The sequence below is a fragment of the Anolis carolinensis genome, chromosome 2, assembly GCF_035594765.1.
Source record: "Anolis carolinensis isolate JA03-04 chromosome 2, rAnoCar3.1.pri, whole genome shotgun sequence".
Lineage (NCBI taxonomy): Eukaryota > Metazoa > Chordata > Lepidosauria > Squamata > Dactyloidae > Anolis > Anolis carolinensis.
The window spans coordinates 7,445,990-7,466,974 of NC_085842.1; the positions used below are offsets into that span (position 1 = coordinate 7,445,990).

The 20,985-nt window shown below is 44.6% G+C and overlaps 1 protein-coding gene across 1 annotated transcript; it reads left to right on the forward strand.

Moving 5' to 3' along the window:
• Positions 1 to 11,700: 11,700 nt before the first annotated feature.
• Positions 11,701 to 20,985, forward strand: LOC103281284 (zinc finger protein 1). Its single transcript, XM_062973000.1, has 4 exons — positions 11,701 to 12,372; positions 13,946 to 14,028; positions 14,849 to 14,969; positions 16,172 to 20,985. Exons 1-4 carry the CDS (start codon positions 11,814 to 11,816, stop codon positions 17,134 to 17,136), a joined length of 1,728 nt encoding a protein of 575 aa, XP_062829070.1. The 5' UTR covers positions 11,701 to 11,813; the 3' UTR covers positions 17,137 to 20,985.

The window sequence follows — 20,985 nt, forward strand, 5'->3', positions numbered from 1 at the left end:
GCAATTTTCAACATCTGCTACGAACAAACAATGTGGCAGTGGAAGTTTCAGACTCACTACTGAACAGAGGCAGATGGACATCTAAGAGAGCGGTCCAGATATCTCTATCGCAAATTCTATCTGTAAGCTGGTAGGAAGTGAAGATCAGGACTATTGACTGGCTTCATAGAGATTATCAATCCCGGAACCGCTCCTCGTGTCTTCTTATTGGACTGGAAGACAGATTGTTAGTGGAGGAATTGTTCTCATTTGGGCCCAAATTACAACAGTGGGGCATCACTCTTAGAAGGGTATTAGTAGACCCATTGATCCGCCCTTTGGTCACCGGGCTGAAATCTGATATACAAGATTCAATAATGTCCAACAATGGGGTTGAATGTTCGCCGGTGTTGGCCCCCTTCTCAGAGTTCCATTTTGAGACTCCTTCCCCAATTTCGAGTCCTGCCTGCTTCAACTCCCAATCCCACCCACAGATGCTACCACAGTCCCCTTTCCACGTCAGATGACTCCATGTCAGATGACTCCTTTTCTCTCCGACCAGTGGAGATGGGCTCTTTCCCTAGACAAACAAGTACATTTGGAGACTCTCCATCTTTGGACAGCTGACTAACCCCTTCAGAAGGCAACCTCAATCAGCCAATCCACCAGGGGAAAGAGGGGTCACATGGGTGGGGCACCATCGAGGTGGTGTGGGGGAGGAGGAAGATCGGTCACTTGCTGCCCAGGGAGAAGTGCAACAGAGTTCTTGCGACCCTGGAGAGGAATAGGTGTGACAGCCCCCCCGGTCTTAAGGTTCTGCTTTTGAACGCCAGATCCGTCAATGGTAAAACAGCTGTCATTCAGGATTTGATCCTGGATGAGGGGGCAGATCTGGCATGCATCACCGAGACGTGGTTGGACGAGCTGGGTGGGGTGAATCTCACCCAGTTGTGTCCACCAGGTTTCGGGGTGCATCAGCAGGCCAGGGCTGGGGGGCGGGGAGGAGGAGTCACGGTGATCTTTCGGCAGTCCATCGCCCTGATCAGATGCGCCGTTCCGCAATCTTCGAGGTTTGAGTGTGTCTTCTTGAAGGTGGGAGCCCGAGACAGCTTGGGGATTCTGCTGGTGTACCGTCCACCCCGCGACCCAGCAGTCTCTCTGTCTGAGCTAGCAGAAGTGGTCTCCAATTCGGCACTGGTCTCCCAACAACTCATAGTTTTGGGAGACTTTAACATCCATGCTGAGACCACATTGACAGGTGCAGCTCAGGATTTCATGGTTGCCATGACGACCATGGGGCTGACTCAAGTTATATCTGGGCCCACACATCAGGCGGGACACACGCTGGACCTTGTCTTTATTGTGGACGGTGGGACAGTCAGAGTGGAGGAGCAAAATATTCTTCCATTGTCATGGTCTGACCATCATCTGATCTGTTTAAGTTTCGCCGTGTCTTCTAACCTCCGCAGGGGTGGTGGACCCACTAAGATGGTCCGCCCCAGGAGGCTGATGGATCCGGATGGACTCCTGAGGTCTCTTGGGGATCTTCCTGTTCTGGAGACTGGCGATCCTGTTGATGTCCTGGCTGATCACTACAATAGTGAGCTGTCAAGGGCACTTGACACGATCGCTCCCGAACGTCCCCTCTCGCTGCGTAGAGTCACGTCGACTCCTTGGTTCACTGAGGAGCTGGCCGTGATGAAGCCTGCGAGGAGGGGACGAGAGTGCATCTGGAGGAAATCTCGGGATGTGTCTGACCAAGCACGGGCTAAAGCTGCTATTAAGGCTTACTCCGTGGCTTTGCGAGCAGCCAGGAAAGCTTTCACGATTGCCCGCATAGCGTCTGCGGCCAACAGGCCATCGGAGTTGTTCCGAGTTGTTGGGGAGCTCCTGCGGCCTCCTGAGACCCAGGGGCTTCCCGATGACTTGGCAACTCGGTGCAGCGATTTCGCGCACCATTTTGCAGGCAAAGTTGCTCAGATACGCCGTGAGTTGGACTCCAGCTTAACTGTAGTTCCAGCGGAGGTAACCGAGGTACCTGTCTGTCCGATTTTGTGGGATTCTTTCCAGCTTGTTCTTCCTGATGACGTGGAGGGGATTCTTGGGTCTGTGAGGGCGACCACTTGCGCTCTGGATCCTTGTCCTTCTTGGCTGGTTAAGCTGGCCAAAGATGGGTTGTTGGATTGGTTTGTGGCTATTATAAATGCCTCCTTGGGGCAGGGGACAGTTCCATCCTGCTTTAAGCAGGCGGTGGTAAAACTGCTATTAAAAAAGACCTCCCTGGACCCATTTGTATGTAACAACTACAGACCAATCTCCAACCTCCCGTTTCTGGGCAAGGTTCTGGAGCGGGTGGTTGCCACGCAGCTCCAGGAATTCCTCAATGACACTGATTTTCTGGACCGCTCGCAGTCTGGCTTCAGGCACAGTACTGAGACGGCTTTGGTCGCCTTGGTGGATGACCTCCGCAGGGAGCTGGACAGGGGGAGTGTGACCCTGCTGGTTCTCTTGGACATCTCAGCGGCTTTCGATACCATTGACCATGGTATCCTTCTGGGGAGGCTCTCCGAGATGGGGCTTGGTGGCACGGTTTTGCTGTGGCTCCAGTCCTTCCTGGAGGGTCGTTCCCAGATGGTGAAGCTGGGGGACACCTGCTCGGACCCCTGGCCATTGACCTGTGGGGTCCCGCAAGGGTCTATCCTATCCCCCATGCTATTCAACTTCTACATGAAACCGCTGGGAGAGGTCATCCGGAGTTTTGGAGGGCGTTGCCATCTCTACGCAGATGACACGCAAATCCACTACTCGTTTCCATCTGACTCCAAGGAAGCCCCTCGGATGCTGAACCAGTGCCTGGCCGCTGTGGCGGACTGGATGAGGAGGAACAAACTGAGGATCAATCCTGACAAGACAGAGGCCCTCCTGGTCAGTCGCTCGTCTGATCGGGGTATTGGGTGGCAGCCTGTGCTGGACGGGGTTGCACTCCCCCTGAAATCACAGGTCCGCAGTTTGGGGGTCCTCCTGGATTCAGCGTTGACGCTTGAGGCTCAGGTGTCGGCGGTGGCCGGGAGGGCTTTCGCACAACTAAAACTCGTGCGCCAACTGCGACCATACCTCGTGAAGTCTGACTTGACCACGGTGGTGCATGCCTTAGTTACCTCTAGACTGGACTACTGTAATGCGCTCTACGTGGGGCTTCCCTTGAAGACGGCCCGGAAATTACAATTGGTCCAGCGGTCGGCAGCCAGACTAATAACTGGGGCGAGTTACAGGGAGAGATCCACTCCCTTGTTCAAGGAGCTCCACTGGCTGCCGTTTATTTTCCGGTCCCAATTCAAGGTACAGACCATCACTTACAAAGCCCTAAATGGTTTGGGACCCACCTACCTTCGAGACCGTATCTCCTATCATAAACCTGCCCGATCCCTTCGATCGGCAGGGGAGGCTCTCCTGTCACCACTGCCAATATCTCAGGCCCGCCTTGTGGGAACAAGGGAGAGGGCCTTCTCTGCTGTGGCCCCCCGATTGTGGAACTCACTGCCCGGTGAGATTAGGCAAGCCCCCACACTAGCAGCCTTTAAGAAAGACCTGAAAACATGGCTCTTCCGTTGTGCCTTTGGAGAGTAATCACTACATACATCCCTTTTGCTGCTCTCCTTCAATATTTGTCCTCCAGATCGCACCACCACTTTATGACCCTGTCCTCTGTGGTTTTTACTCCTACTTCCTTTCTCACCTCAAGTTTTAATCTAGTGTTCATGTGGCCCGCCCTTGGTTTTATTGTTCTTTGATCTTGTTTAATGTAGTGTATATTTTCTTTTATTGTGTTGTTTAATGTGCTATGATTTGTTGTTCTATTATATTTTGTTATATTGTATTGTTCTGGGCATGGCCCCATATAAGCCGCCCCGAGTCCCCGTTGGGGAGATGGTGGCGGGGTATAAATAAAGTTTATTATTATTATTATTATTATTATTATTATTATTATTATTATTATTATAAAACCCAAATGCAAAAGAAGCCGTGGAAATGTCTGGAGTATTAAAGCCATCACTCAGAAAAAAAAACCCCTTGAATTCTCTCAGAGGAGAGAAGCCTCTAAAAGCTCAGAGGGTGGGAAGAGATGTGTCCTCGAATCAGGTCTCAAATCTCTCCAGGAGAGAAAGCATACACATGCCAAGAGGGTGGAAAGAGTTTGATCCTCAGTGGGCACCAGAATGCTCACACAATGAAGAAACACATGTGGACAGAAAACTGCTCTAGCCTTTGTACTGATTTTCTCTTCTAGACTGACAGTTGATGCAAGTCATCTTGGACCTTTTCTTGGCACACTTTAAGGGAGAACCTGGTAGGTTCAGCTCAGTCCTGGCCTTGTGGCACTGTTGCCACATCACTGGTTGAGATGACGTGGTTTCGACACGGGTTTACTCCTTTTCAGTTCTTTGTGCTTGTTTTAGAAAGTTCACTGAAATTTCTTCCATTTCTTGTATTCTTTTGGAAATGCTCAGAGATAAATAAAGGCATCCTATGGCCTCGCGGCATAATGTTTTGAGCCTTTTACTGTCCCTCTGGTGTGCCTGGAGCAAGTGACATTCTCTCAGCCTCAGAGAAAGACCAAAGTGAAGTCCCTCAGGATCCAAATGCTAACCTGGGCTGACCCTGTAATAATGTAGCTATAAAGAATCCTTCAGCTGTAGAGTTCAATCTTAAAAGTCTCCAAAGGTTTATTAAAACAAAGTAAAAGTTTTCCCCTGACATTAAGTCTAGTCATGTCTGAATCTGGTGCTCATCTCCATTTCTAAGCCAAAGAGCCGGCGTTGTCCATAGACACCTCCAAGGTCAGGTGGCCGCCATCATGACTGCATGGAGCGCTGTTACATTCCAACCGGAGCGGTACCTATTGATCTACTCACATTTGCATATTTTTGAACTGCTAGGTTGGCAGAAGCTGGGGCTAACAGCAGGAGCTCACTCCGCTCCCCAGATTTGAACCGCTGACCTTTCGGTGGGCAAGTTCAGCAGTTTAATGGTTTAACCCACTGCACCACCAGGGGCTCCTTATTAAAACATAAGAACTACATTTCCTGATAGAAAGGGTTGGATCTAAGCTTTCTCTTCACCTCCATTACTTCTAGTTTAAAACAAAGGGAAACATCTTTTTTTAAACATTTTATTGCAGTGGTATCCATCTAATACATAGAAATCAACTTTATATACATCCATAAACCATTACTTTTTACCACCCCCACCCCCCGGTCCAACTTTACAAAGTGTAGCCAGTCCAGGAGTCTGTCCATTTTCTCCTTTGTCTGATCATTAACTTTCCCTTCTTCCGCCCATTTCACATATATTATATTAAGCAGTTTTCTGATCTTTGCATTTTTATAATCCATTGGAGTTCTTGTTGCACTATTTCCATAGTATCCGATTGTATTTGTTCATGAATATACAGTAGAGTCTCACTTATCCAAGCTAAACGGGCCAGCAGAAGCTTGGATAAGAGAATATCGTGGATAATAAGGAGGGGTTAAGGAAAAGCCTATTAAACATCAGGTTAGGTTATGATTTTACAAATTAAGCACCAAAACTTCATGTTATACAACAAATTTGACAGAAAAAGGAGTTCAGTACGCAGCAATGTTATGTTGCAATTACTGTATTTACGAATTTAGCACCAAAATATGATATATTGAAACATTGACTACATTGGTTTGGATAATCCAGAAGCTTGGATAAGCGAGACTCTACCGTATTCATTCCATCTGTCTATCTTTCCACGCTGTGATAGCCCTGCGATGGAAGGATTAAAAAAATGGAAAATGGGCAGATGGAAAGGGAAACATCTATGAAAACTACATTTTCCCATTCACACAAATAGAGAGAGATCAGGATGAAGAGACGAAAGAAAAGAAGTGACAGGGATGTCTTAAAACAAGGAACGTGCACCCTGAAGAATGCCATGTTATGTCATCAGTTAGGATGGGAGGAGAAAGGTCAGGGAGAGAATACAGAACAACTACAGACATTCAGGAATGATGGATTGTCATAACGTCACTTCTATAGCAACATTTTGCTGATGTCCCAAAGTTGTAAATGAATGATCCACGTCTTCCATCCTGGAATATCCTGGCTCCATCTCAGTTTCCTGGACCAGATGTTGATTCTTCTTGATTGACGTTGGCCTTGTGTTGACTTCCTTCTTAACAGTTCTAAACATTTCCTTAACTTATCACTGTCACAGTTCTTCTCACAGTTTGCAGGCAAACTGACCTGGGAATCTGGGAGTTGTAGTCTACCTTTATCCAGAGAGCCCTGAACCCAGCCAACGACGGATCTGGACCAAACTTCAGTGATATTACCTAACATCCCAAAACAAATAATGGGGTTGTTGTATGTCTTTTGGACTGACTTGGGTGATGGTTGGAGTTTTTATGAAGGTATCTATCTGTGTGTGTAGGTTTTCTGTAAACTGTGTGTACCCAATTGTTGATTGGGTTTGCGGATGACCAGAACATCTAGAAATGGCAGTTTTCCTTCCTTTTCTTTTCCCATGGTGAATTGGATATTTGGACCATCTTAACAGCATCCACCTCCTCCAAGGAGTCTACCGGATACCATGCAGCTGTGGACAAGTATACATCGGGACCATTGAAATCCACAAGCATGTGGACAACTTCAACAGGAAGGAAAAAACCATGAAAATGAACAAAATCTGGCTACCAGTATTAAAAAAACTCTAAAATCAAAACAGTAGATGGGAACCAACACTCTGAGGGCAGAGGACAGCTAATGACTGAACAAAGGATGCCCCCAGGCAAGAGACAAAAACCTTTCCAAGGCTAATTAGGGTGATTAACTGAAACATTAATGCTGGCTTCCCAGTGACAAAGGACTCTTGCCACACTCTGGACTCTACACAGATCTATATTCTTTCCTTTCCTTACTTAGTTTATCCACACCTCACAACCTCTGAGGATGCCTGCCATAGATGTGGGCGAAACGTCAGGAGAGAATACTTCTGGAACATGGCCACACAGCCCAGAATACATACAACAACCCTGTGATCCCGGCCATGAAAGCCTTCGACAAAACAAATAATGCCTTTTTCTAATAACCAGGGCACCGCTGGGTCCCCAGGCTGGTTAAGGAATAAAGAAGCTTTCGATTCTGTGCCCTAAAAAGAATCACCATAAAACCCCATGGGGACATAAAAAGGATTTTACTACAGAGGGAAGCCTTTTGGATATTTAAATTACATACAGTCCATCCACATGGCTTAAATGATAAATTGGATCTCTCTTGTTTTTTGTAATGACCCTTAATGAGTTCTCCAATTAGCTAGCAATCCTTAAAAAGGGAGCAACCTCCATGAGCGAATTGTTCACAAATGGAAGGCAGAAGGATCATTATCCACAGTTGAAGTGCTACAGCAGAGCCACAAACTCCTTAGTGGAAGTAAGTGTTTTTCTTTTATTAATGGGTGTTAAACTAATGAGAAATTGTTTCATGTTACCGGGTGCTGGCAACAGCAAACCTATTATGTTGTCTTTTTAAAATATAGTTTACAAAAGCTTCAGGAGATTCTACCACAAACGCATGAAAGAGCCCTCAGAAGCAACCTGAAAAAGGGATCTTGATCCAAAACGAGGATTGCAAAATACCCAGGAATCCTTGTTGTTCTTCACTCCTTTATGTTTTGCATTCCTTTATACGCATCTCCGAGACATTAACTTGCATGGGACAATGTGGAACTTATCTAAAGTGTGAACCACAATTTACAGAAGAAATTATCCGTTGTTTATTTCATTGACCATGCATTTCTAAGACTTTTATCTGTGTGGGACAATGCTGAAATTCAGAGTGTTGAACTCAGACACTGAATATACTTATCTGTTACTGAAAAAACATACAAGCATGAAAATAATCTATATATATATAAGGATAAAGTTGTTTGCACAGTGACTATAACAACTAAACGTCCCAGAAATACGAAACTTGGCAACACAATGCAAAAGCCTTGCCTCCCGGTTACAACAACACAACCACACCACAAAACCACAATCCGGACTCACAAAACTCACAACAAGGCATCATAACTATAACAACACAACTAAATGCCCCAGGAATACAAAACTTGGCAACACAATGCAAAAGCCTTGCCTCCTGGTTGTAACAACACAACCACACCACAAAACCACAATCCGGACCCACAAAACTCACAACAACACATCGTGACTATATAACAACACAACTGAACGCCCCAGAAATACGAAATTTGACAACAATGCAAAAGCCTTGCTTCCTGGTTGTAACAACACAACCATACCACAAAACCACAATCCAGACCCACAAAACTCACAACAACACATTGTGACTATAACAACGCAACTAAACGCCCCAGAAATACGAAACTTGACAACACAATGCAAAAGCCTTGCCTCCTGGTTGTAACAACACAACCATACCACAAAACCACAATCCGGACCCACAAAACTCACAATAACACATCGTGACTATAACAACACAACTAAACGCCCCAGAAATACGAAACGTGGCACACAAACGCCCCAGAAATACAAAACTTGATAACACAACGCAAAAGCCTTGCCTCCCGGTTGTAACAACACAACCACACCACAAAACCACAATCTGGACCCACAAAACTCATAACAATGCATTGTGACTATAACAACACAACTAAGCTGGATGGCCATCTGTCTGAGGGGTTTGGGTGGGGTCTTCCTCCATGACAAAAAGAAAGAAAGGGCTTGGACTGGATGCAACAGCATAAATGCAACCAAATGTAGACTGACCAACACCACCAGACTAAGCCACAGTAACGCGTGGCCGGGCACAGCTAGTGTCTGATGCAATGTCGTAAACAGTCTTCATTTGTGCATTACTCTTGCGCCTGTAATGGTTATAATTAGTTTGTTACCTATGTTCTATTCTGGATATTAATTAGCAATAGGACAACTGTATCTTTACACGTATTCATAGATTTCTGTGTACTTTTGTGTTTGTAATAAACAACCCAAGACGTGTTCCTTTCTTCTGCTTCCAAGAAGCCTGTTCCCGGCTGGATGTCCTCCTGGCTCTGGACAGGAAGGAAGGGCCAAAAGAGTCCCAAGAGGAGGGGGGAAAGGGGGCGTGTCTGGGGGTTAGAGCCCCCTCCCCAGAAGCAATAGAGTCCCAGGGCCAAGAAGAAGAAGAAGAAAAAGCAGGTTAGTCTCCCTCTCAAAGCCATGCGGTGGGTTTATGGGGAGGGGAGGGAAAGAGACCCCCCTCTTTGTTATTCTTCTTGGAGGGCAGAGAGAGAGGAAACAAAGGCCCACCGGGGGACATGGGGCAGGGCTGTGGACTACAACTCCCAGGGCCGGCTGGGGATGGGCTCTGTAGTCTCCTTCCCTCCCAGCCCCCTTGATGGGCTCTATAGTTAGCCCCCCAAGCTTCCCTCTCTGGCTAAGAATCCACCGAAGGGTGAATGCAGAGCCAAAACTCCCCTCCTCCAAAAACTGTCAAGGAAGGGTTGGATAGACCCCAAAAGTGGAATAGGAAAGGTGGGAAAACAGTGTGGTTGTGTGTTTTCCGGACAGTATGGCCGTGTTCCAGAAGCATTCTCTCCTGACATTTTGCCCACATCTGTGGCAAGCATCCTCAGAGGTTGTGAGGTATATGGAGAATATTATTAATAATAATAATATTCTGGGCACCGCAATTGAAGGGAGATGTTGACTCTAAGCTGGAATGTGTCCAGAGGAGGGTGACTCAAATGATCAAGGGTCTGGAGAACAAGCCCTATGAGGAGCGGCGTAAAGAACTGGGCATGTTTACCCTGCAGAAGAGAAGGCGGAGAGGAGACATGATAAAGGTAAAGGTAAAGGTTTTCCCCTGACGTTAAGTCCAGTCGTGACCAACTCTGGAGGTTGGTGCTCATCTCCATTTCTAAGCCGAAGAGCCAGCGTTGTCCGTAGACACCTCCAAGGTCATGTGGCCACTGGCATGACTGCATGGAGCACCGTTACCTTCCCACCGGAGCGGTACCTATTGATCTACTCACATTGGCATGTATTCGAACTGCAAGGTTGGCAGGAGCTGGGGCTAACAGCGGGCGCTCACTCCACTCCCGGGATTTGAACCTGGGACCTTTTGATAGACGTGATCACCATGTATAAATATGTGAGGGGAAGTCCTAGGGAGGAGGGAGCAGGCTTGTTTTCTGCTGCCCTGGAGACTAGGACACATTGGAACAATGGCTTCAAACTTCAGGAAAGGAGATTCCACCTGAACATTAGGAAGAACTTCCTCACTGTGAGAGCTGTTCAGCAGTGGAACTCTCTGTCCCGGAGTGAGGTGGAGGCTCCTTCTTTGGAGGCTTTTAAACAGAGGCTGGATGGCCATCTGTCAGGGGTGCTTTGAATGTGATTTTCCTGCTTCTTGGCAGAATGGGGTTGGACTGGATGGCCTGTGAGATCTCTTCCAACTCTATGATGCTATGATTTTTTAGAGTTGGTAATGTAAGTATAGGAGCTCCCGTTGACACAACGGGTTAACTACTGAGCTGCAGAACTTGCTGACCAAAAGGTCAGTAGTTTGAATCCGGGGATCGGGCTGAGCTCCCGCTGTTAGCCTCAGCTTCTGCCAACCTAGCAGTTTGAAAACATGCAAATGTGAGTACATCAATAGGCAATGTTCCAGTGGGAGGGTAACGGCACTCCATGACCTTGGAGGTGTCTATGGACAACGCCGGCTCTTCAGCTTAGAAATGGAGACGAGCACCAACCCCTAGAGTTGGACATGACTAATCCTAATGTCAAGGGGGAAAACTTTACCTTTACCTAATGAAAGTATGTTATGTTCTTATATGAGGCATCTGTATCATAGAATGAATGCACTTGAACTGCATTGTCTGGATGCTCTGCCATCCTGGGAGGGAGTTTGGTGAGGCACCAGCACTCTTTGGCACAGAAGGCTAAGGAATTTGTCACACTACAAATCCCAGGCTTCCTCTCAGTTTCAGAACTACATATACAGCAAAGGGAAAAGCAATGTGAGGGGGTTCCCATAGTGTTACTTCATGAAGTTTACTCTAAATCAGGGGTCCCCAAACTAAGGCCCGGGGGCCGGATGTGGCCCATTGAAGCCATTTATCCGGCCCCCACGGCACAAGGGCAGAAGGGGGTTGGGCTAAATGGCTCAAGGGGTCTCTTCTTCTCTTACAACCATTGTTGTTGTTGTTGTTATTGTTATTGTTATTATTATTATTAATTATTATTAACATTGAGACTGGGTGGCCATCTGTCAGGGATGCTTTGCTTGTGCTTTTGGTGCACAAAGGCAGAAAGGGGTTGGACTAAATGGCCCAAGGGGTCATCTTCCAACCCTCTTTTTTTTATTATTATTATTATTATTATTATTATTATTATTATTATTATTAACATTAAGGCTGGGTGACCATCTATCAGGGGTGCTTTGCTTGTGCTTTCGGTGCACAAAGGCAAATGGGGATTGGGCTCAACGGCCCAAAGGGTCTTTTCCAACCCTCTTTATTATTATTATTATTGTTGTTGTTGTTATTATTAATTATTATTATTATTGCTCAGTGGCCAACTATAGTCCGGCCCTCCACACATGGTCCGAAGGATCATGAACTGGCCCCCTGTTTAAAAAGTTTGGGGACCCCTGCTCTAAATGACCAGGGCTCTGCTTTTCTTACAGGGAAGCCATATAGCAGCAACCCGAAAATGGGTGGTAAAGACCCCTTTTCTCTTGACGGTGGTAGAGAATTAATCTGGACTTAATTTCCCCTTTGTATTCCTTCGTGACCTCTTCAGATGGAGAAGGGAAGAAGTTCTTCAGTCCTGATGGAGCCCAGAATGAAGATGGAGAAGCCAAATCTATATGGCCCCGAAGGAGGAAGAGAGCCCAATAAAAAGTGGGGCAGGAGAAATGTTGGATTCCTGGGTAGAATGGGTCCGGATGCCCTGGAGGAGAAGGTCTTCAGCACGGATCTTCCATGCCAACACTTCAGGTGCTTCTGCTATGAGGAAGCCTTGGGGCCGCGAGAGGTGTGCAGCCGCCTCCACTCTCTCTGCTGCCTGTGGCTGAAGCCAGAGAAGCACTCCAAAGCCCAGATGCTGGACCTGGTGCTCCTGGAGCAGTTCCTGGCCGTCCTTCCTGCGGAGATGGAGCGCTGGGTGAGAGAATGTGGGCCAGAGACCAGTTCCCAGGCCGTGGCTTTGGCTGAAGGATTCCTCCTGAGTCGGGCAGAAGAAGAGCGGCAGGAGAGAGAGGTCCTTCAGGCCCAGGAGGTCCCATTGGAGACCAGCAAGGCAATCTCTTTTAGGTGGATCAAGCTGGAAGAGGAGGAGGACACAAGAGCTGCTCCACCAGGTGAGAGGCCTTATTTTGCTTGGTGGTCACCCTCAAGGTTCCTCCAGATATATGGTCCTTGATTATATCCCCAGTAAGACTCGTCTTCAATAGCTGGATTTTTAGAACGTTTCTAAGAATAATTATTAGAATATCTAGATCAGGACTCCCCAGACCTTTTAAACAGGAGGCCAGTTCACAGTCCTTCAGACCGTTGGAGGGCCAAACTATAGTTTTTCAAAAAAAAACTATGAACAAATTCCTATGCACACTGCACATAACTTATTTTAAAGTAAAAAAAAAATACGGGAACAAATACAGTAGAGTCTCACTTATCCAACACTCACTTATCCATCGTTCTGGATTATCCAACACATTTTTGTAGTCAATGTTTTCAATACATCATGATATTTTGGTGCTAAATTCGTAAATACAGTAATTACTGCATAGCATTACTGCCTTTTGAACTACTTTTTTTGTCAAATTTGTTGTATAACATGATGTTTTGGTGCTTAATTTGTAAAATCATAACCTAATTTGATGTTTAATAGGCTTTTCCTTAATCCCTCCTTATTATCCAACATATTCGCTTATCCAACGTTCTGCCAGCCGGTTTATGTTGGATAAGTGAGACTCTTCTGTACAGGTACAGTACCTGTACAGTAAAGGTAAAGGTTTCCCCTGGCGTTAAGTCCAGTCGTGACCGACTCTGGGGGTTGCTGCTCATCTCCATTTCTAAGCCAAAGACCCAGCGTTGTCCATAGACACCTCCAAGTTCATGTGGCTGTTACCTTCCCACTGGAGCAGTACCTATTGATCTACCCACATTGGCATGTTTTCGAACTGGAGCTAACAGCAGGCGCTCATTCCGCTCCTTGGATTCGAACCTGCGACCTTTCAATCTGCAAGTTCAGCAGCTCAGCACTTTAACACACTGCACCACCGGAGGCTCCAACAAATACAACCTCAATGTTAATAATAATCATCATCATTATCATAATAAATTAATAAATAATATAATATAATATAATAAAGAGGGTTGGAATAGACCTCATGGGCCATTTGGTCTAACCACCTTCTGCCTTTGTGCACCAAAAACACAAGCAAAGCACCCCTGACAGATCGCCACTCAGCCTTAATGTTAATAATAATAATAATAATAATAATAATAATAATAATAATAATAATAATAATAAAGAGGGTTGGAAGAGACTCCTTGGGCCATTTCATCCAATCCTCTTCTGCATTTGTGCACCAAAAGCACTAGCAAAGCACCCCCTAATAATTATTAATTACTTAATTAATTAAAATACTGTTATAAACAAACAAAGCTTTGGAAGGCACACATCGGGCTAAGGAGGAGGTGGGAAAGGCACAAGCCATGGGGGCCGGATAAATGGCTCTGATGGGCTGCATGTGGCCCGCGGGCCGTAGTTTGGGGACCCCTGATCTAGATGCAGGCTGGCATTGCATGAAATGAATGCTTATGCCAGATAAAACATTGTCAATTCTTTCTGCTCCTTTTTGAATCTTTTTAAAACTTAAAATATAGAAAGTAAAGTTCTCTTTCCTTCCTTCCTTTGGTATTTCCCAGGGGAGGAGCCAAGGATGCTGGGAAGCCATAATAGCTCATCTCTTTGTGAAGCAGGAGAAACAGCCTCCATGGAACAGGATCAGGTAAAAGGAGAAGTAGAAATGAATTGGAGATAATTCTGGAATTGTCCAGGGCCACCTCATGTGTCGGGAAAGGTTACTTATTTGGTGTGTTTTTTGCTTCTGCCCAAGTTCCATTTTAAGTGATCTGAGGATGCTGTTCTCTAAGGCCTTCCTCTTCCACTTGGCCCACACAGTACTTTCCATTTTGGACTGAATCCCCTGTTCAAACCTTCATTAGATGAACCTAGTTGCATGTTATGGAAGAACCACAAGGGAGGTGACTTCTCGGTGGGTGCTCTCAGCATCCAGAACTCCCTTCCCAAAGAGAGGAGACTGATGTGCATCCCTCCACCTGCCCCTCAGGCTTCTTTCCCTGAATAGAAGAAGGGGTTTCTTTTGCAACAGGCCTTGGAGAACAGGTGGTTTAATTGGAACAGATCTCATAGGACACATAGGATCTTGTTTCTTTTGCTGTATTGTGAATTTACCATTTTTCTTAGTTTTAATTTTTTGATAGCTCAATTGTTTTTTAAACTTCTGGATTTGTGAATATTTATCTAGAACTGTTTTTAATTTGTTGTAAACTGCCCTAAGTCCCCAACAGCAATAGAAAAAACAAACAACAACAGAAAAAAATTTAATTTGTGTCCACTGTGATTTTCATTTTAATGCTGTTTAAATGTTCTGCTTAGGAAGGCTGGGAATTCTAATCCAAAAGTCCCAAGCCCTCTCTTTGAACCTGGAATTCTGACTTTTGTTAGATAACTTGGATTTACATCAGATTCTGCCTCGTAATGCAAGCAGCATTGCTGATCTATGTGTCTTAATTTTCCCCTTTCAGGTGACTTTTGAGGATGTGTCTGTACATTTCAGTGAGGAAGAGTGGGCCCTGCTCGATCCGGATCAACGGGCCCTGCACTGGGAGGTCATGAGAGAGAATTATAAGACGGTGGCCTCTTTCGGTAAGGATACTTCTGCATCTGGGTCAGAAGAAATCAGTTTCGGAAATGCCACCTGTTTCTGCAGTCTTGCTGCACAGTTTAGGATTATGATTCTTCATCCAAACATTTTTTCATTGTTCCAGGAGAATGTGTGTAACTATATTTTGAGCCCATTTAGCAACACAGTTTTTGTGTTGTTTGGAAATGCCACCTTTTCTGCAATCTTGCTGCCTAGCTTAGGATTATGATTCTTCATCCAGACATTTTTCCATTGTTCATACCTCAGAGGACAGGATCAGAACCCAAAATAATCTTAATAGATTAGAAAACTGGGGCAAAGCAATTAAAATTAATATCAACAGAGAGAATACTCCTCAAATAAAATTTTAAATTAATGGATTATATCACATTTCAAGATACCTTCACATACAAATACAACAACTAAAAATGCTTTCTTCTTAGGAAGACATAAGGCCTTCTCCAGAACTGATTTTTTTTGATACCTAAATCTAAAACTGTTAAACAAAAAAACATGACAATTTTACACAGAACAATTTTGGATCATAAACCTGTTGCTCTGGTGTTGTTTCATAGTACAGGACCATTTAATTGGAAAAGTAAAACTGTTAAACTAAAAACATGACAATTTTACACAGAACAATTTTGGATCATAATCCTGTTGCTCTGGTGTTGTTTCATAGTGCAGGACCATTTAATTGGAAAAGTAAAACTGTTAAACGAAAAACATGACAATTTTACACAGAACAATTTTGGATCATAATCCTGTTGCTCTGGTGTTGTTTCATAGTACAGGACCATTTAATTGGACAAGTAAAACTGTTAAACGAAAAACATGACAATTTTACACAGAACAATTTTGGATCATAATCCTGTTGCCCTGGTGTTGTTTCATAGTACAGGACTATTTAATTGGAAAAGTAAAACTGTTAAACTAAAAACATGACAATTTTACACAGAACAATTTTGGATCATAATCCTGTTGCTCTGGTGTTGTGTCATAGTACAGGACCATTTAATTGGAAAAGTAAAAGTGTTATTACATGATGAAAAACAGTAATTGAAAGTGAAACATCAGTTAAAATTATTTTTGACGGGAGCATGAATAGGGGGAGTGAAATTAGGATAGTCTGTGCTACTAGCTGACTGATTTCATGCTTCTGTTTTCTCATGCCTTCTTACTGTTTCTCTCTCTTTTCTTCGAGTTGGTGCTGCAAAAGAGAATGAAAATGGGGGAACACCATGTAAAGCGTGGCTAAACATACCAAGATATAAAGAGAGGGAAGAGGAAAGCCTGGAAATGGAAGCAGAAAAATATAGAAGGAACCAGTGCCCTGCTGACACCAAGAAAATCACAATCCAAGCAAGAGTAGATGAAAGCAGGGAGATCGGGAACTGCCCTGTCTTTGAAGATGGCTTCTTCCACAAGTCATTATGCCTGAATGATGATATCACAAATGCTATAGAGAAAGAACAAGCTAAATGCCATCAGTGGAAAGACAGCTTTGGATCTAGTATACACCTTACAAACTATGAAAATCCACAGATTGTGGACAAACCATATAAATGCCCGGTGTGTGAAAAACGTTTCCATTGTAAAGCAAATTTGAGAAAACACCGAAAACTACACTTGAGACAAAGTCTATTGAAGTGCCTGGAGTGTGGAAAAGACTTTGCTGAAAAGAGGAATCTCGTTGCACATGAAATGAATCACATAGGAGAGAGACCCTATCGATGCCTGGAGTGCGGGAAGGGTTTCTGTCTGAGAAATTCCCTCAATAGACACCAAAAAATCCACATGACAGAGAAGCCCTATAAATGCCTGGAGTGTGGGAAAGGATTTGCTCAAAAGAGAACTCTTATTGGGCATGAAATGAATCACAGAGGAGAGACACCCTATAAGTGCCTGGAGTGTGGGAAGGGCTTTATTGACAAGAGAAGTTTCATTGGGCATGGAATGATCCACAGGGGAGAGGCACCCTATAAGTGCCAGGAGTGTGGCAAGGGCTTCATCTACAAGAGAAGTCTTTCCTTGCATGAGATGAATCATAGGGGAGATAAACCCTATAGTTGCCTAAAGTGTGGGAAAAGCTATAACTGCCAATCAGGTCTCAAAAAACATCAGAATACTCATATAGAAGGAAAAGCCATGCACATGCCTGGAATGTAGGAAGGGTTTCAGTACGAGAAAAAACTTTAAGGTCCACCAAAGGCTCCATTTGGGAGAGAAGCTATATACATACCTGGAGTGTGGTAAGGCCTTTCCCCAGGGGAAATATATATCTGCGCCACAGAGAATAGAGCCCCTATCAATATCTGGAATGTGGGAAGAGTTTTATGTTCAAATCAGGTCTCAGAAGTCACCAGGACAGAAAGCATACGCATGCTGTCCTGTTTTGCCTTTCAAGAACAGCCTTAACATACTGTGGTAAGTAAATGAAAACTGCTTTACTTCAGCAAAACATAAAGCACAGAACATTCAGTGGAATAATGCAAAATGAAGCAAGGAAGTCTTAGGGCAAGCACAGTTCTTAGTCTCTGATAAAGTCCGAAATCAAATAGCAGTCTTACTTCAGACAAAGAAACAGCAATAAATCCTCAGGAGCAGTTTCCCAGATGCAGACTCAAAGCAGGCACAAGGAGAGCGTAGGCAGTCAGTTTGTTACCAGCAAGACCTGGCTGCACCTGCTTCTGCTTTATAGCCCTGAGTCCCCTCACAGCTGCCAGGGCAGTTCCTAATTACTCAGATGCATTTCTGGCAGCTATTCTATCTGAACGACATCTCTGCTCTGTTTCCTTTCGCCTCTCCTGAAAAGTGGGTACTTTCAAAATCTCTTCCTCAGATTCCAACTGCCCCTCTGACTCATGAACACTTTCCTGCTCCCCTTCCTCTTTTGAAGAAGAGGAAACCCCAACACAGGCCAAGAGTGTGGGGAGAGTCCAGTCTTCAAAACAGTCACACAAGAAAACACTTTCCTATTCTTCTCAAATTAGCCATTTCTATCCAAGTAATAGAGGACTGTCATCAACCCGTCTTACAACCAACTGGAAAAGCCAACTGTCGAGTCAAATGGACGCCAGAGTTGAACCAAAGAGTTACCGAACTGCTGGCAACAGAACAGCTACAGAATCTAAGGATTGGCGTGACATATGCTACATCCCCCAGTGCTCTTTTGGAGAACTTTAACTCAATAACCCAAGAACTCCAGAAACAAATAAGAAGCTCCAACACAGTTCCACATAGGCAATATCATCATCACTCCAAACCCTGGTTTGATCAGGAATGTTTAAATGCAAAGAAATCACTTATTTCCGCCTACCAGGCTTTCCAGTCTGATAACTCAGTAATGGCGTCACAAGAGCTTCTCCATCAGAAGGGACTATATAAGCGCCTGTTGGCCCAGAAAAAAAGGGAAGACTCAAAAAACAACTGGACACGGCTCATACAAGCCGTTCAAACTAAAGACTGAGCCACCTTCATGTACAGCAAATTATGTTAGGCCCTTGATAGGAAGCCATATCTCCCCAGGGTCATGGGAAACATATTTTCGGGATATATATAAGGATAATACTGGTGGGAATGCCTGTTCCACCCCAGACTTGGAAAATTTACCAAAATGGCCTGCGGTCACTCTGACAGAGATCAGGAGCCTTGTCAATCAGTTACAGCAAGGGAAAGCCCCAGGAGAAGACCTCATTCCTTCAGAAGCCATCAAAAACAATCTAGACTTCTGGGCTCCTACCCTAGCTTCACTTTTCACCTGCATTGACAAATATGGTCAAATTCCCAAGGACTGGGGGATGGCAATCATAGTCCCCATATACAAAAAAAATGGGAAATGAGATGATCCAGCAAATTACAGACCTATCAGCCTCCTTAACATTATCAGTAAAATTTATGCTAGACACCTAAAAGGGAAACTGCAGGATTGGATAGAATCAAGAAGGCATATTAGCCGACGAACAAGCTGGATTTAGGGAAGGACGAACTACGGTGGACCATTGCCTAGTCCTCCAGCATCTGATAGAAAAATACACTACCAACAGCTCTGCATCCTTGTATGTAGCTTTTATAGACTTCAAGGCTGCCTTTGATTCCATCTCTAGGGCCAAACTATGGGAAAAATTAGAAGACACCTCAATTGACAGACGGCTCCTCCATCTTATCCGTCGACTCCATGAAGGGACGTCTCTCAAAATAAGATGCAACCCTCAAGGCCACCTCACTAACGCTGTTAGAACAGAGAAAGGAGTCAAACAAGGCTGCATCTTAGCCCCGTTACTATTCAACTCTACATTGACTCTATGGTGGAGCAATTGCACAACATGGACTTTCATCCTCCTAAACTCGCGGGGAGACATATCTCCATCCTACTCTATGCTGACGATGCAGCACTGATTTCAAGAACTCCAATAGGCCTCAAAAGAGCTTTGAAATCATTGGCACAATATTGCAGAGAGGATCAGTTACAACTCAATTATCACAAAACAAAAATCATGGTGTTTGCCAAAAGACCTAAGCTCCACCATTGGAATATAGATGATAAAAAAATTGAGCAGGTTCCATGTTTTAAATATCTGGGGGTAGTCTTCCACTCTTCAGGCAGCAGAAAAGCACATGGAGGCTATGTGGCTGAGAATGCATATAGGAGTTCATCTGCCATATTAAAATACCTGAGGTCAAAGGGGGGGGCAATTTATACCCGCAGCTCTCAAACTTTTTGAAGCCAAGTCAATGGCCCAACTCCTTTATGGTGCCCAGATAGGACCTTTTTCTGACTTTGCCCCACTGGAGACTGTCCAATCCAAATTTTTAAGATCAGCCCTACAGGTTCCAAAGTGTGTGTGTAACGCTATCCTACGCCTGGAGACTGGCTTCTTGAGAGTGGAGGCCAGGGTGTGGATGGTAATATTGAATTACTGGCTGAGACTATCCCCCGCACCCCTGGGCCTTGCCCCACTCACTATGAAGGACAACTTCCAATCCAGCTGGCAAAAGAAGATAGTGCACAAAATTGCATCTCTTGGTCTATCCCCAGAACTACTAACCAGCATGGGATATGACCAGGCCAAATCCCTGGTCAAGCAACGTATAACAGACATTGAACACCAATTAGATCTGTCCAGTGCCCCATCCTTCATCACCAATGGAGACAGTAGGAGCCATACCTCCCCTATGGAATATCTTACTATGTTGGAGGTAGCCAACCATCGGAGAGCCTTCACTTTGGCACAATGTCATGCGCTCCCATCCGCAGTACTGGAAGGTCGTTACCAGAAGATTCCATACTCTGAGAGGCTATGTCCATGTGACTCAGGTCAGATAGAAACAACGGAGCATGTACTTCTGCAGTGCCTGTTTTACAGAGACATTCGAACACGTCTCATCATGACATGGACAACTAAATACCCAGGATGTTCTGGACAATTTTACGTAACCTTATTGCTCTCAGATACCATCTCAGCTGTGACATATAATGTCGCCAAGTTCTGCACAGCTGCAATTAAAATCCGGCAGATGATGATTGAGAGCCAAAAGAACTAAGTATCGTCTATAGAATAGAGTTGGGAAAGCAGATATAGACCACTATTTATAGTTATAGGTTGTTATTTACAGTTAGGGGTATTTCCTCCCCCCCCCCCCGGTGCCATCCCCACTCCCTCCCTTCAGACTCCTCCCGGATGATCCTGTGAGTTGAGTTGGGTCTTAATGGTACTGGTATATGATCTTCAGCCTAGATTTTAAATTTTGTCAAGGATTCAATTTTATAATGGTTTTTATTAATGTTGAAAATTTTAGCCTAGATTTTAAATTCTGTCAATGATTCAATTTTATAAGGGTTTTTATTAATATTGAAGTTTTTAGCCTAGATTTTAAATTTTGTCAATGATTTAGTTTTATAGGAGTTTTATTAATTGTGAAGTATATAACCTCTCGGATTTTATATGGATGTACGGGACTGGGTGCCCTTGATACGAGCTGGTCATTGACCGTAATAAAAGTTTACATTACATTACA

What these genes read in the sequence shown, in the direction of transcription:
- LOC103281284 (XM_062973000.1), top strand. Translation starts at nt 11,814, where the DNA reads ATGGAGAAGGGAAGAAGTTCTTCAGTCCTGATGGAGCCCAGAATGAAG. An exon ending in CACAAGAGCTGCTCCACCAG is followed by an intron (nt 12,373 to 13,945) that starts GTGAGAGGCCTT and finishes GGTATTTCCCAG; the next exon opens with GGGAGGAGCCAAGGATGCTG. An exon ending in TAAGACGGTGGCCTCTTTCG is followed by an intron (nt 14,970 to 16,171) that starts GTAAGGATACTT and finishes CTTTTCTTCGAG; the next exon opens with TTGGTGCTGCAAAAGAGAAT.